Raw genomic sequence first — 17,158 nt, 5'->3', positions numbered from 1 at the left:
ATCGATTAAATATTGTCCTTTTGTCTAAAATTAAAAATGTTTTTGAAATGTGGTTCTTGTTAATAACATTTGAATAACTCGAGTCCATTGCTAAAAATCTTCTTGTTTCGACGTTCAAAAATTTGTAATTCGAAAATAACAAAAGGATGCCCAACTATTTGGTTCAACGAAAAATCGATACCCAGCACAGTAAGGCACGATTCATCGAATTTCCAAACATTAACCATTGCCTCACCTTGGAAGATACGAGTGAAATTCTGAAGAGACATTCGATTACTTTGAGCGAATGAGAAATTGCAACCTAATACGTTAGGGCACGATTCCACGAATTGTCAAATATCGAATATCGTCTTCGTTTTAAATAATTGTGAAACTAGCTCAAAACGTATTAATTTGACTTGAAATAAAATGGAATAATTATTTTAGATTAACAAGTTTAAAATCCTAACGAGTCAATTGCAAGTAAAAGGTGAAGTTATAAACATGAGACGATATGCAGGGATAGCGAACTCTATTAATAAATAAAAATAGTGTAAAGATGAATAAACAAATAATAATAATAAAAAACTTAACGTGCATAAAATAACAGTAAGCTCACATCCAAACATTAACAATCAAAATCATGAAAGCTAAAAATATAACCAAAGAAACAAATCAAAGTATGAGCTCCAACAAGTTTTCAAACCTAGATAAATAAAATTAAGATAGCAACACCAAGTACCAATCACAAATGTAATGTAATAACTTATAAAACGATAAAAACAACAAAACACTCATGATATACAAAACAACATGGGCAAACTACAAACATATAAATAATTATTAAAATAAAGATTACGAAGGAGGAAATTTGAGTCAAATAATGTGCATAAACATTTTAGAGATGATGTATCCGTTTAAAGTTAACAAATGAATATATATAAAAATAGTATTTAAATGTGAGATTTAAAATCAAAACAATATGTAGTAAAATATGTTCTAGAAAAATGACTTATGTACGTAAAAATATATTAAGATAAATTTAAAAGAATTCATAAAAGAAATTAACATGGGACTAAATAATAATAATAATAATAATAATAATAGTAAAATCGAAGAGCATCTAAAAAAACATAAATAAATGAACTTTTTAGTATAAAAAGTTAAAAGGAATAAAGAAATAAGTAGATGAACAAGATAATAAACAAAACAATTTAGTTTGAAATTATAAACAGAAAATAAAATAAATAGAACAAATAAGACAAAAATAACAAATAATATTGATGGAGCAAAAAAGACAACGTGATAAGGATATTAATAGTAATAATACAATGAGCAGTTGTCCATGAATGTAAAAATAAAGGTAAAAGAATAGTACAAAACAATGGTGAAATAAAAATAAAGAAAAAAACAAAAATGGAAACTAAAAGGATTTGATTTAACATAAAAAAAAATGAAGTCTAAGGCGTAAAATATAGGTAAATCAATAAATATGAAAATAAAATAAAATATAAGGGGTTGAATTTAAAAAGAGCAAGTAAATAAAATACTAAGGAAAATAAAAATAAAAGCAGAATATTGAAAATAATAAAAAAATGAAAAATAAACAAGATTAAATGGTCAAGGAACCGAAAATTAAAAAAGAAATGAACTTTAAGGGATAAATTAAAAAGTTAGAATTTGAGCTAAAATGAGATACATGTAAGGGAAGAGGGACTCATATTGTAAATAATGAAAAGAAGGCCATCAAGGATCGAAATGAATCACGCTGAAACAATGAGGGACTAGCTGGGAAATATTCCTAGCCTTTTATGCGCAGTGTTTCAAAGGACCCAGATATAACCCAAACAAAATCTAAGAGCTAAATTAAAAAAAACAAAAGAAAACAGAAAATGGGGCCTGGTAGAATAGAGTTGCAAAGGAGAAGGACTAATCTAGAAAATCCCTACTCCACCAAACACGCCGTTTCATCATCATCATTTAAACAAAAAAACTCATTTTTTTTATTTCATTACCAGCCCCAATTTTAAACAAAAAGAATACAGAGCTTCTCTGTTCTCTCCCCCTCCCCCTTTTTAGTTAGGATTTCGGAAACCCATCATCGCCGTCGTTCACCGTGCCGAACGGAGAGGAGGACTCCGACGACGCAGCCACGGAGTGGATTCGGTAAGACTCTCTTCTCCTCTTTTTTATTTTTATTTTTTATGCCCACTTTCGTTTAATAGATTTGTAAACAAAAATAAAAAAGAAATTAAAAAGAAATTAAAAAACAAAATGAAAACCAAGAGAATACGATTGGAAATTAACCCTTTTTTTATTTTTTTTTCTCCTTTTTATTTCTGAAAAATCCTTGCGTACAAGAATGGGGATCCCCTTTTACGATTGCTTTCGGCTTCTATTTTTAGCCGAAAATGAGATAGAATCCAAAATCCCCTCCATTACATTGAGATTGTAGGTTTTTCTAACCTTTTACAACTTGTTCTTTTTTTAATTTATTTGTCTTTTCCATTATAGGCAAGTAGAACAAAATGGGGGTGGGTGGCCAACTATGCAGTAGGTTATGGTGGCAGACAGTAGGGCGGCACCCCTAGGATTTTTTTTTAGTTTGGGTTGGGCTAAGGTTGGTTTAAGTTAAATTTAGTTTTATTGGCCCCGGGCAAAATTTGGGCCTTACATTAGGTATTAGCTTGTTAAAAATTCTTCACCAAGTTTCCAATCTTCCCAGTATTTGTCTCTTTGCTAGTCTATGCTTATCTGTTTTTCCAGAGAGCTAAAATGTTCGTTTCGAGATACAATTTCTAAACAAGAGTTCGATATAAGATGTGTTAACCGATGTTTTCTGAACCGGACCGAGAACTAACCGGTTACTGGTATATCAGTCTAGACATACGGGTTTAACCAGTCTTTGACTGAACCGCTTGAAACCAATGAAAAACAGAAAATTGGAACAAAATCAGCAATTAAATTAGTTGAACTAATTTTATAAATTCTTAATATATTTTCATACTGACAATTGAATTAGAAATTAGTGATCTGACAAGGTTGACTATCAGTCCGGTTATTAAATATTGGTGTTAACTATTGGTTTAGAACAAGTTGGAGATGACAGGATGTATGCCCTGGAAACTGATCACTTAATCAAGTGATACAAAGGTCCGTTTGCCGGTGGCCGATGAACCCCAATTTTCACCCGAAAGGAATTCACGGCCTCCTAATCACGAATCCGAACTCAGATTTTTCAAGAAAAAAAAGGTTCCCGAATGGCTTAAACCCGAAGCCCAAAGATTGAATCCCAGTAATTGGATTGAGGCCGAACTTGATAGTAGGCCACTTTGCTAGTGAAAACATAGGTGAGTAAATTGGAAAAAAGTTCTTTTTTATGGGGGGTGTGGGGATTTGGTTTGCTTAAATTATAATTTATCATTTAATTCAAGTGAAAGAAATGTTGGGATGCAAAACTTACAAAGTGCAGCAGCCATGCCAGCACAAATTGACCTACCATTTGAGACCAATACTTGCTGACCAATCTTCCCCACCATTTCCAAAATGGTAAGGACTAATGGGCTAAGATCCAGGCACTATTAGAGAACCAGCTCAAATATCTTCCACTGCAAGTGGAAATGGCAGCTCTCAGGTAATTCTTTTGCTAGACACTTCAGCTACATTTTCTACCTTATCTTCGGCTTCAGAACTCGATGGCTCGGAAAGATGAACCTTTGTTGGGGGTTCACTTTGGCTTCTCCCTTTTCCAGGTTCGTTTCTTTGTTTGCATCCATCTTTGTAACTTGCACTTCTATTAGGATTTCTCTTTCTCGTAATTGTCCTGGGGGACTTACGGGGAACTTCATTTACGGTTCCAACGCCGTGGCGAGACCCCTTGAGAAGCAATGCCTCTTCTTGGTTAATATCTTTTACCTGAATCGTCTCGAGACATTCGACCACTTGGCTCATTAGAGGTCGTCCTTTTGGGTTTTCACTAAGGCATAGGTAGGCCAAATGGGCTACTTTCAGTGCAGATCTAGGTGAGAATTGTCTTTCCATTTTAGGGTCTAGGATCTTTATAAGCTTCTTTTTATGGTTCAAGAGTGGTCGAGCCCACTCGACTAGGTTACTCTCTGGGCCAAGCTTTCCCTTATCCATCACTCTTCGTCCGATCAGCAATTCTAGTAATACTACTCCGAACCCGTAGACATCGCTCCTTGCTGTTAAATGGCCTGTTCATATCAGTACCGCAACTTGGTTAGCTATTGTCATTGATTAGTATCGACATAACATGACATCATGAGTAAACTAGACCTGTCAATCTTAACCAAAACTTGATAAACTCGAATTTAAATCCAATCTAACTGGACTTCACCATAAAAATTCAACAACCAACACTTAATAAACCCAAACTCAGAAATGATCCAAGTAACTAGAAATGTCTCAAACCTCAACAAATTAGAACATTAAATGATATGAACATGTAAAACTGATCCTCAAAATAGAATGACCTGAACCCAAAATTTAAATAGATTCTATTCGAGATTAAGGAAATCTCAAATTGACCTGCACTTGAAAATGGCCTGAAGTGAAATGTTTTATAAAATTTAAAACCTAATTTGACCTGAAAATTTTAATGTATAATTCAATCCAATTAGCAGTTCTGTATAAAACTATTCTCTCACTTTCTTGCTTGTTACTAACCAGTCATAACATATTCAGGCGCAGCATAACCGTGTGTCCCCATCACTCGTGTTGAAACATGGGTTTGGTCTCCCATTGGCCCATCCTTTGCGAGTCCAAAGTCCGACAACTTTGCATTAAAGTCCTACATTTTACATGCATTTTTAGTGACGGAAATAAAATCCTAAAAAGAGAATGCATACTAAATGGATACTTTGATTACTTGTGTCCGAGACACATTTAGATTAAGCGTTTTCTAAATTGAACATACTTGTATCTAATACTCACAACACCAAGCCCGAGTGAAACCTAATAACATTGAATAACAAAGGGGAAAGATGAATAACCGCATCGAGCAAGACGTTGGATGACTTGAAGTCTCGGTATATGACAGGTCTTCCGGCACCATGAAGGAAAGCAAGCCCTTTTGCCGCACCTAAAGCAATCCTCATTCTTTTCGACCAAGTCAAACTACAATCGGTTCCTAACAACCAGCAATAAATATGGTAAATAACAAAAGATATGCTCTTTATTTGACATGCATGCATGGTGCAAATACCTTTTAGCATATATTTTTTCTAGTAATTTTTATTATTTGGCTCGAGTGTGATTACCGGATATGATTATGTTTATCTTTTTTAATGTATTTGAAAGATCATATCCTTTGTTCATGCTCGAATAAGTTGGATATGGATATCAGAGCAACATATCTACTACTTACCCTAATATTATTAACCAATCATTGAATCAAAGGAATGCCGAAGGAACTATATACACATCATGATTGAAAAGAAAACAAATCGAAAGTTGAATCGGTTGGATCTCTTGTTTTTGTTTCACTAAGTTGAATTAGATGAACTAGCTCTTTAGTTTTTAGTTTTTATCGGTTTTGGCTAGTTCTCTAATTTTTTGGTTCAAGCTCGCTCAACCTATATAATTAAATCATCAAACCAATCAATTCCCAATTCAACCTGTTGGGTCGGTAGGTTTAGTCCAAATTATAAATGAATATAATCCTAGTAATGCTTGGAGGAGCAAGTGATGGGCACATATTCGCACCCGACATTTACACTTAAATCTGAGGAACATTGTATCACTTCAAATTGCTTTACAAATAGGCTAAAGTAAAGGAGGTTTTTAAATAAGTTTCATGATGGAATTTATTTCCTTTTTTCCTATTGACTTAAAAATCACTTGTTCTATCCTACCACTTACTTCGAAAAAGATGTCTTTCGAGGCTTCCACTTTCCATGTATTCATAGACAAGCAATCGATGATCACCTTCACAACAGTATCCGATGAGCTTCACAAGATTTGGATGGCTGAATTGCCCTAAATAGTTGACTTCAGCCTGCAAAACATAAAACAATTCAAACCTTAACTTGAAAGTCCAATTTGATCGTTCAAACCACCCAAACTCAAAAAAATCTGAACAAATAACTTAAAATGACTCGAACCCAAAATGACATAAACTTGCAATAATACGAATGGTCTAAACATGAAATTACCTGAATTTGAAATGATCTATACTTGAATGACTCGAAGTCGAAATTGGCCCAAACTTAAAATTGAATTTGAAATTTGAAAACCCAAATTGACTAAATTTAAATTGTTTCGAATCACAACTAACCCGACCCACCCAATTATGGTTGAATCCATAAAGTTGAGAAAAATATCAACTCTAAACAGCTGTTACTCAAATTTGGGTGAGAGTGCTAAAAGCCAGAATATGTATTTGAACAGATTTGTTTAATTTTATCCAAGTTTTTACATATATTTGTCCATAACAAAAATGAGAAGTCGAAATAACATGATCTCTATCTTATAATCAGAATAATAGTACAACAGCATCCGACCATGTGTATGAGCATTCTTCTCCAGCTAGAAGGAACTTTAACTAAACGTGTCCGACATGTTTTGGATATAGGTATAAAGAAATGATTCTTCAAATACATGAAAAGAAGTTAAAAAAAATGACCTGACATTCACACTCGAGTCCGAGTAACCTAGGATGAAAAGTTTTCCTAGCTATGAAACTTTTTACTAAGTATTCATATATTTAGAGATAGAATAAATAAAACAGTAACACCTCAGATTAAAAGAGAATAATACAAGGAGATTGGATTTACCAGCCATTCCCTATCACCTTGGAACCCATCAGGATTAAGCTCCTTAACGGCGACTACCGTAGTTGGGTAACCAGCCTTCACCTTCTCATCTATGACTCCTTTATAAACAACCCCGAATCCTCCTTCGCCGATGATATGGTCTGGCCGGAATTCGTTTGTAGCCAACCTTGTCTCCTCATATGTGAATATGCAAACATTGTCATATCCAGGATGCTGCCGTAGATCTTTGACATCCCTGGCAGGTGTCAAAGGAACGACGGTTTGGGTTTCGGTTTCATTTGATCCCTGCGTTTCTGTTCTTATTTCTGTCAGAAATAAAGTAGTTTTAAGTCCTCAGTTTGAAGTTGTTTATGTTAAAAGAAATATTCTATAAACTTATATGAAAAGATTCAAGCATGAAAATGATACGATTGTCTTCACGAGCACTTAATTATGCCCTTGTGAGTATGATCATATGAGAAATATCAAAATTCATCCTCAGTCTGATAATTCTGTACGGGATTAAAAAAAACAATTATAGGTCAAACAAGGCAAAATCAGAAATTGCTCTCAGTTCCACTAGTTCTAGGTTGTTCAAACTCTATTCAGTTACTAATAGTCAATGATTCCTCTAGTGTTCTTATACGATCATATTCATGAGCGCTTAATTTAAGCCTTCGTGAGAACATGATCATATCAGAAGCATCAATCATCCTCATTCAATGATTCTATACAGTTTTCAAAAGATTGGTCACACAAGGCAGAATCAGATATCAGTCTCGGGTCATTAGTTCTTGCTTTGTTCAAACTCTATTCAATCAACTAGTTTTTAGGATTCCTCTAGTTTCCTAAGCATGAAACTGATACAATCATATTCACGAGTGCTTAATTAAGCCCTTGCAAACATGGTCGTATCGGAAAATTCATCCTCTGGTCACACATGACACAAGGTAGAATTGGAAATCAGTCTCAGTTCACTAGTTCTAGCTTATTCAAACTAAATTCAATCGACTGATTATAATGATTTCTCTAGTAACCATGAAACTGATACGATCATATTCAAGATCGCTTAAATTAAGCCCTCGTGCATATGATCATACAGGAAACATCAAAATTGATCCTCATTCAATGATTCTATATGATTTTCAAAAGATTGGCCACACAAGGCCAAATGGGAAATCAGTCTCAGTTCACTAGTCCTAGCTTGTTCAAACTCTGTTCACTCAACAATTTGTCATGATTCCTCTAGTTTTCTAAGCATGAAACTGATATGATCATATTCAAGAACGCTTAAATTAAGCCCTCGCGAACCTGCTCATATCGGAAACATTGAAATTCATCCTCCGGTCACATAAGGCATGACTGGAAATCAGTCTCAGTTCACTAGTTCTCAAACTCTGTTCATTCAACTAATTGTCATGATTCCTCTGGTTTTCTAAGCATGAAACTGATACGATCATATTCATGAGTGCTTAAATTAAGCCCTCGCGAACATGATCATACCGGAAACATCAAAATTCATCCTCATTTTCGGTCACACAAGGCACGACCAGAAGTCAGTATCCTAATCAATCAATTCTCATGAGTCCTCTAGTTTTCTTCTACAATTAATCTCATAATAACATTATACATATAAAAGCTTTCCACACTGCCACTCCCCATTTGAACAAAAAAATAAAATAAAATAAACATAACATTTTCCAAGTCCAGATTTCATCAAACAATATAAACTTAAAACAAATGTCACAACAAAACTTTCAAAAAACAACTGAAATAACATAACAAAATTTCACCATGAAAAAACAAACCCAAAGTTCCAAATCAAAAAAATAAAAATGAGAAAATGGAATTTATAATAAACCTGGATTCTTCTTCCTGCGAGATTGGCCGTGTTTAAGTTGGTTCAGCTTCTGTTTATTACTGCTAATACAAATCCCCATTAATCCAAAAATCCCACACTCTAAATCTCAACCTGAATTCGGATTTCACCTCCCCAAACCTTAAACATCGACATATATATTTATATCGATTACATTATATTATATAATATATATATGTAAAGGGTTTCTTAGTTCAATCTAAATGAAGAAAATTTTTAAGTCGATGTAACGAAAAAGAAGGGGATCTAAAATCCGATCTTGGGTAAGATCGAAACTCAGGTGGGTCTCCAAAAAATGAAACCGACCAAAAGAGGTAACCAAAAGAACTCATCAAAAAAATCAATGGTAAACAATATCTTCCAGATAGAATCCACGATAGATTAACTGTTTTCATTTTATTTTATTTTTTTGGTTTTTCAGAGGATAAGCCGCCATTAAAGGCGAACAAAGCGGAACCCAATTGTTTAGCTGCCATTGCAAATGCCATTTACTCGTTCCTAACTTATCCATGAAGCAAGGTTTTGGGTTCAATTTTATCCAATGTTTTCGGGTTTTGGATCCAAAAAAACTTCTTTTTTAGGAAATTTTTATTGATTTTTGTTTCACACTAATTTGATAGTTTCATCAACATGAGTTATGATGGTTTTTTGATCAAGTAAAGCATGAAATGTGGGGATTAATCGGATATATATTTAGATTTTTTTTTTCCATTTCATTTTCCCACCATGGATCAATCGCCGGTGAAGTTGACGGAGCAGCTATTGTAATTAGTAGTGAATCGAATTGGTCTAATTTTGTCTTCGGTCTTTCTACTTTTTGAGCTTTTGAAATTTAGTCCCTTTATTTATAACACTAGTATTAACGGATTTTTGATAAATGTCACATATTCAAAATTTAATGAAAGTCGGGTAGACGTTGAGAGTAAATTTATTATTATACTAATTTTAAAATAGTTATATAATCTTTTTATCGTAAATTTAACATATTTAATTAACCGTTGTTGGAGATTTAATACTTGAATGATTAAAATAAAAGCGTCTTAAAAGTTGGGTGACAAAATTACAATTATTTCTTTGGTTACTAAAATAAAAATTAAAATATTAATTAGATTCAATATCTTATATTATTGATTATATTTATCATAAAATAAAAAGGGTCTCAATTATTAACGTGTTTTTGTTTTACTTATAAAATTACAAAAATTTTCAATTTCATCACTAACATTTACGATTATTTTTGTTTTGGTCATGACTTTTTATATTGAAAATTAAAGATTATTGAGTCCAGTTTTACATAAAAGCAAAGGCGTAAGCAATAGAATTTTAGATAGATCAACAAATAATGACACCATACCATTTTGTATTTCTATTTTGATGGTTCAACTATATAAACTTTAAATTCCGTAACTAACATTATCAAAAACGTTGTTTTGAGTCACTATTATTTTAATGATTGTGTAATATTTTTTAAATTGACTTATTAATAAATTTAACTTTTTAAAGTTGATTTTTAATTTGATTCAATAATTATTAGAAAAAAAAATAGAAAAAAAAGTGAAACAATTTCTTTACAGAAGCTCTCCACTTTATTGAGAGAGTGGTTCAATTTGGTTTTATGAGCAGTCGTCATTTTTCTCTCTACGGTTGGCTATGGGAGCTCTACGAAACGAAAATGGTACTGTTTTGACCTTTTTGCCTGGTCTGATAATAATATCGGATTCTCTCTTTTTAGAATTATATATGGTTAATCTACAACAACGTCAAATAGTATTCGTAAGATTGTGTGAGACTCAGAAATGTTTGTGTATCATGTTTTGAATGTGGTTGATACCTATTTATGAGTGTAATAGATAATATGTTGCCAGATTGATTGAAGTTTCTAGGACAAGGGTTATAACATTTTGTAAGTCAAATTCGAAAACCGAATCGGGTATGAAATGTTACACAAATTCAGTAAAACGTTTAAATAAATTAATTTATATATTAATTGTAATTAATTACAATCGAGTTATACTACTCTAATTATTCATGTGCTTTCGACACATATCTAAACATAAATATAATTAAAAAGATAATTATATCCAATATTCATAAAATAATTGAAAAGCAAACTTATAACTTAATTAGAAATCATGCCTAACATTAGGAGGGACTAATAGGGATCTCAACCAACCTTTTCACTTTGAACATGGGTGGAGCCAATGGGAGGGCTGGCAGGGGCTCTAGCTCCACTCTAAAATGAATATTTTTTTATTTAGACTCTTTATAATTTATAAGTTTTTAAATTAGTAATGATAAAATTATATTTTGGCCCTCGTAAAAATAATAAAAAATTGATTTAATCATTTAAAAATTATAAAGATATAAATTATTAAAATGGTAAGATTGCATTTTATCAAACCAATTCTTCCACTAGTTCAAACTAATTACAATCAAGCTCCAATTATTCATGTGTTTATGTAGCATATCTAAATATAAATATAATAATACCATCCTCCAGTACATAAAAACATTAATTAAAAATACTTATATCCGATACTCGTAAAGTAATCAAGAAACAAACTTCATTTAACTTTAATTACCTTGTATAATTTCTCTAATTATAACACCAATTAAAATTTCTTGAACAATAAATCATCCCTAACAACATGAAAAAAAAAACAATATAAATAAATTAATTTCTAGGGTTTAGGACTAGCACAGGCTTCTCTAGCATATCCATATATAAATATTCTTCTAAATACATACGAAAAAACATATATTAAAAATACTCATATTAAATGCTCTAGAAACAAATTTAATTAACATTTAATTCCCTCATATCATTTCTCTAATTATACCTTGGACAAGAAATCATCTCAAACAACATGGTTGTTTGAATCGAACCAAGATATCAATCTAGGGAGAGACATTAAATCGACTAACCCACAAGCAAATAAAGACCAACTAAGCCTATTTTTTATTATTTTTTAATTATTTATTTTATCGAATCAATAACATGACCGATTCAACTACTAATCCAATTATGAAAATATTTCCTAACAACTTAAAAACCAATAACATATTTGAAAATTTAAATTTCACCATACAAATATAAATGCAAATCTATATAAGCATAAAAAATGCAATTAAATAAAGAAAATTTACCTCTAGGGCATCTCATTGTTGATCATTACAGCATTACCATTAATAGGGACAGGGCTCTCAACATAAAAGTGCACTTCAAATACAGATGGAATACCTCTAATCTCAACTTTCTCAATCCTTTCGCCACACAAATCATACCACACAAACTTGTCCATAAGACTGTACCAATTGTTAAAAATTCTGCACTTGTAAGAAATGTTGAATAAAACTTTGTCACCGTTTTTTGAAAAAGCCAAAGGTACTGCAAATGGAGAATCTGGAATAAATTCGGGTTGGTAGCATGATATCAATTTAATCCAAGATTCTTTAACCCCATATTCCTCCATTGTCCATACATCAACCACGACAGTATCGATTTCCCTATAAGTTGCAGTCAAACAAATATAACCTCCCATGGCTTTTATGTCATAACAAAAAAGCTTATCTAAACAAAAATCCGGCAATTCAAGGAAACGGAATTCCTCGGTTCCGAGATCGAAACCAACAAGGTCTTGTTTCCCCGATTTGGGAGGTTTAAAAGCCATCCAATGTAAAGCGTTGTTAGCCAAAAATCCAATTTCTCGAGCTGATAAAAGATAAAAGCAGAAATCCTTAATCCTTCTCCAACAATTTCTCCTCAAGCTGTACACCTTAGTTTCCGAATTCAATTTGCCATTACTTTTTCCAATTAATTGGACCATTCGAACCAATTTGTAGTCATCAGAAATGGGATCGTACCCAAATCCGTAAAAAGTTGAACGTTCAAAGCAAATCGATGGAGATGAAATCTCTATTTCAGTAGAAGGTAATACCTGGAATTTTCTCGTTGAAGGGTTCCATAGAAATATTCCATCGTTGTCGTCTATTAGAGCCAGCAAACCATTGCAAGAACCCAATATTTTAATGGCTCTTTTTTGTTCACCGACTGGGTGGTTGAGTCTTTGGATTGCTTCCCCTGAGTCGTAGTTGACGGAGAAGAAGTTGTACTCATAGTGACGGAGAAGGAGGGAGTGATTGGTTTTGGTTTTGAGGGAATGGGAGAGGTGGCGTTTGATGAAATATGGATCATCGATCAAAGAGCACCAATGCTTTGATGCGCACTTGAAGCGTATAAGATCTTTTACACTTAAACGACATAGGATTTCGATCATCTCATCCAAGAAGAAGGTCTCCATTCTTAGCGTTTTTGGATGGCCACAAAGAAGAAAAGGGTTTTTTAAAAATTGTTTTTAATGATAGGGTTTTTTTTTTTAAAATTTAAAAAAAAGTTTTAAAATGATAGGCACTAAATTATAAAAAAGTTTACAGTTTACAGTTTTGGTAACTCAACTTAAAAAATTATAAAATGATCATTAAACTATTAGAGAATTTTAATTTAAGTCACTAGCTTTGTTGAGTGTTTTTCTCTATGTTCCTTAGATGGTAAGATTGTATATTTCTATTATATAATTACTGTTAATTGATGTGATATCCTAGGTAGGTTCTATGCATGCTAACATCTACCCTACTCTAGACTTAACACGTATTTATACGATGGGAGTTCACCTATATAGTGACGTGCGAACCCACATCGCACTGTCCCATGTGCGATCTCACATGTGATCTCGGAGGAGGGTTTAAGTGCCTCTTCTGCGAAGACTTAGTATCATGCGAGCCCGATACACAAGCTCAATGTGTGAGCTCGATATACAAGCTCAATGTGTGAGCTCGATATACAAGCTCAATATGTGAACTGTGTAGAATCTGACCCGGACCCATTCGTGTTGTGGGTTGGTAATAGTAAATATCATAACAAGGCTGTTCTTTTTTCTTTCTTAAGTCTAGCTATTGAACTTCAAGCGGTAATTTTTTTAAAAAAAAAATCATATTATAAAAGTATAAAATAGGTTCAGCCAGACTCGAGCCTTGAATGTTAAAGTCTTACGTCCAACCCATATTTCAAGTGAGGTTATTTTTTGCTCGAGCCTATTTTTTGAACCTCATATTTTTGTCTAAATCCCATGTCTTGCTCCAATGTTAGTACGTACTTAAGCTTTTTTTTAGGGTAAATGAATTCAATGCCACTAAATAATTAATAAGTTTATGTTTTGATCACTGATTCTTAAATTGATCAGAGAATTATTTGAAAATTTTCATTTAAGTCACTAAACTATTAAATTCATTATTGTATGGCATTCTCTGTTTGCACTACTTGCACCAATTGAAAGCTCTCATTTTCTTTCTCTTCTACAGTTCATTTTTTTTCCTATGAAACTTACTTTAAACATCACGAATTTACAAATTAAAATTCAAACAACTTTCTACTCTAATCTTTGACATTGATTGTTAGATCGACTTAGATTTAAAGTATATTTTTTTACTCATTAATGGTTACTAGTCTATTGTACCGATCATTGAATCGTCGCTTAAAGATTAATACCCGGACTTTTTTCACTTTAATCATTAACTTTTTTTTACCATGACCAATATATATATATATATATATATAAAAGAATATTGTTTTGGGTTACCAAAATAAAAGTAACTTAAATGTTGGGTGACCAAAATGAAAGTGTTTACTTGATGTGACATGTTCAATTATCCATCATAAAATAAAAGCGTTCTAAAAGTTGGGTGAGAAAATTACAAATATTTCATTTTGGGTGAGTAAAATAAAAATAAAATTATTAATTAGATTCAATATCTTATCTTATTGATTATATTTATTATAAAAATAAAAAGGGTCTCAATTATTAGCATGTTTTTTGTTTTAGCAATCAAATTATTAGAACTTTCAATTTCATCACAAATATTTTCAGTTAGTTTTGTTTTGGTCACTTTCCATTAAATCGTTAAAATGAGATGATGATGTAGCCTTTTTTTAAATTGGTATAATAACATATTTAGTCCTCGACTCTTATACATTTTATCAATTTGGTCCTAGTTCTAAATAATTTAATAAAATTAACTCTTCACATTTACAAATTCTATAAATTTAGTCCACATATACACTTTCAATCACCATCAACATATCATATATAATATTGCATTTGTAGATAGATCAACATATAATGACACCTATACTATTAGTCACAAATTATTAGTGTATTTCTATTTTAGGCATTCAACCATATAAGTTTTAAATTTCGTAACCAACATTACAAAAAAAAAGTTATTTTGATTCACTATTTCGTTAATGATGTTGTTTCGTAACTAATTTTAAATTTTTATACTTTTCATTTATATAATTATGTTTTATTTTCATAATTTGTATGATTAATGAAATCCAAAATCATATTTGCTATATATAAAATAGAAGCAAATTATATTCATCTTCAAAACATGTGTTTAGTCCAATTAGTTCATACATCAAATGAAGTTGGAATACCTCTAATCTCAACTTTCTCAACCCTTTCGCCACACAAATCACACCACACAAACTTGTCCCTAAGATTGTACCATTTGTTATAAATTCTGCACTTCTAAGAGATGTTGAATAAAACTTTGTCACCATTTTTTTTGAAAAAGCCAAAGGTACTACTACTACAGATGGAAAACATGGAAGAAGGTGGGGTTGGTTCCATGATATCAATTTAACCCAAGATTCTTTAACCCCATATTCCTTCATTATCCATACATCAGCCACAACATCATTGGAGTCCCTGTAAGTTGCAGTCAAACAATTGTAACCTCCCATGGCTTTTATGTCATAACAAAAAAGCTTATCTAAACACAAATCCGGCAATTCAAGGAAACGGAATTCCTCGGTCCCGAGATCAAAACCAACAAGGTTTTGTTTTCATGATTGGGGAGTTTTAAAAACCATCCAATGTAAAGCGTTTGTTAGCCAAAATTCCAAATTTTCGATATAATATAAGATAAAAGCAGAAATCCTTAATCCTTCTCCAACAATTGCTCCTCAAGCTGTAAACCTTAGCTTCCGAGTGAAGATAGCCTTTATTGTTTCCATGTAATTGGACCATTCGAACCAATTTGTAGTCATCAGAAATGGGATCGTACTCAAATCCATAATAAGTTGAACAGGGAAAGAAAATCGATGCAGATGAAAAGTCTATTTCAGTGGAAGGTAATACCTGGGATTTTCTCGTTGAAGGGTTCCATAGAAATATTCTATTGTCGTCGTCTATTAGAGCCAGCAAACCATTGCAAGAGCACCAGAGCTTTGAAACGCACTGGAAGCGTAGAAGATTTTTACACTTAAGCCACTTAGTATTTCAATGGCCAAATCATGCAAGAGGGTCGCCTTAGGGTTTTTGGACGGATAAGTGTAAGTAAAGAAGAAAAGTTTTTTAAACCATAAAAAGAAGCGTGAAAACCGATGTTTTTAAATGAAAGGTTCTTTTTTATTCAATTATTGCATTTTTTATTTTAAAATTATGGTTAAACTACAATTAATGTCATTAAATTATTGAAAAATTTACGTTTTGATAATTTAATTTTAAAAACTTATAAAATGATTATTGAAATATTAGAAATTATTTATTTAAAGTACTAGGGTATTCTTTTTTTCTTAAATCTGGCTAGCAAATTCCAAGCGATAATTCAATGATCGATACGGTGGATTAGTACCCCTTAATGGTTAGAATAACATACTTTAGATCCAAGTCAATTTGACGGTTAGTGTCAGAGATTGAAGAAAAAAGTTATTTAGATTTTAGTTCACAAATTTGTGACATTCAAATTGTGTCATAAAAGTAAATGAGCTATAAAAGAGACAAAGAAGGAGAGCTTTTAATTGGTGTAAGCTATGCAAATATAGAAGACCATACAACAATTATTTTAGCATTCTAGAGACTTAAATGAAAACTTTCGATTAGTTCAATGAGCATTTTTTTTAACTTTTTGAAGTTAGGTGACTAAAACGTAAATTTACCTATATTTTAATAACCTCAAGTGTAATTAATCCTTTTTTTTAAAAGAATATTTCATATTATAAAAGTATAAAACGAGTTCAATCAAACTTGAACATTGAATATTAAAGTCTAAGTCCGACCATATTTGAAATGAGGTTATTTTTTTTTGCCAAGCATCATGATAACACAAACTTTTAATTACAATACATCTTTATATTATGAAAAACATGTATTTTAAGCCAGTTGAACACGTGTTGGTTACCTCAACAGATCAAATAATTCAGAGACCATGATATTTTAAGACGAATATAAGAGACAATTGTTGCCAGAAAAGACTGAACATCATATTATTATTATTACCTCCTAGGACTACAAGATAATTCACATAAACCAATAAATAAAATTGGGATGGAATCGTTAGCATAGATGAATAAACAAACATATGAAACTCAGTTCTTAATCATGTTGCAGAGGAAAACTACTTAGCTCCAGCCAAGCCTGTGGTGCTTGTTTCAGGTCATAGATGGACTTGTGCAGTTTCAGCCAAG

General features: G+C 32.0%; 2 protein-coding genes and 1 long non-coding RNA gene across 3 annotated transcripts; 1 reads left to right on the top strand and 2 right to left on the bottom strand.

Annotated features, from left to right (window-relative positions):
* Positions 1-1,503: 1,503 nt before the first annotated feature.
* On the top strand, positions 1,504-5,345 carry LOC107926111 (uncharacterized). The gene is made up of 2 exons (XR_005900021.1): positions 1,504-2,145; positions 4,684-5,345. It is a non-coding gene; the product is annotated as an uncharacterized lncRNA (long non-coding RNA).
* LOC107926110 (probable serine/threonine-protein kinase PBL17) lies at positions 3,350-9,085 on the bottom strand. Its single transcript, XM_016856916.2, has 6 exons — positions 8,614-9,085; positions 6,774-7,078; positions 5,860-5,995; positions 4,992-5,128; positions 4,666-4,789; positions 3,350-4,193 (listed from the first exon to the last, which is right to left on the bottom strand). Exons 1-6 carry the CDS (start codon positions 8,690-8,692, stop codon positions 3,610-3,612), a joined length of 1,365 nt encoding a protein of 454 aa, XP_016712405.1. The 5' UTR covers positions 8,693-9,085; the 3' UTR covers positions 3,350-3,609.
* Positions 9,086-11,637: 2,552 nt separating this feature from the next.
* Positions 11,638-12,969, bottom strand: LOC107926219 (F-box protein CPR1). The gene has a single exon (XM_016857006.2). It carries the CDS (start codon positions 12,930-12,932, stop codon positions 11,781-11,783), a length of 1,152 nt encoding a protein of 383 aa, XP_016712495.1. The 5' UTR covers positions 12,933-12,969; the 3' UTR covers positions 11,638-11,780.
* Between the last annotated feature and the right edge of the window lie 4,189 nt (positions 12,970-17,158).

Source organism: Gossypium hirsutum, chromosome A08, assembly GCF_007990345.1.
Source record: "Gossypium hirsutum isolate 1008001.06 chromosome A08, Gossypium_hirsutum_v2.1, whole genome shotgun sequence".
In the NCBI taxonomy this organism is placed as follows: domain Eukaryota; kingdom Viridiplantae; phylum Streptophyta; class Magnoliopsida; order Malvales; family Malvaceae; genus Gossypium; species Gossypium hirsutum.
The sequence above is the reverse complement of the archived record's forward strand: the minus strand, read 5'-3'. Positions and strand labels throughout refer to the sequence as shown.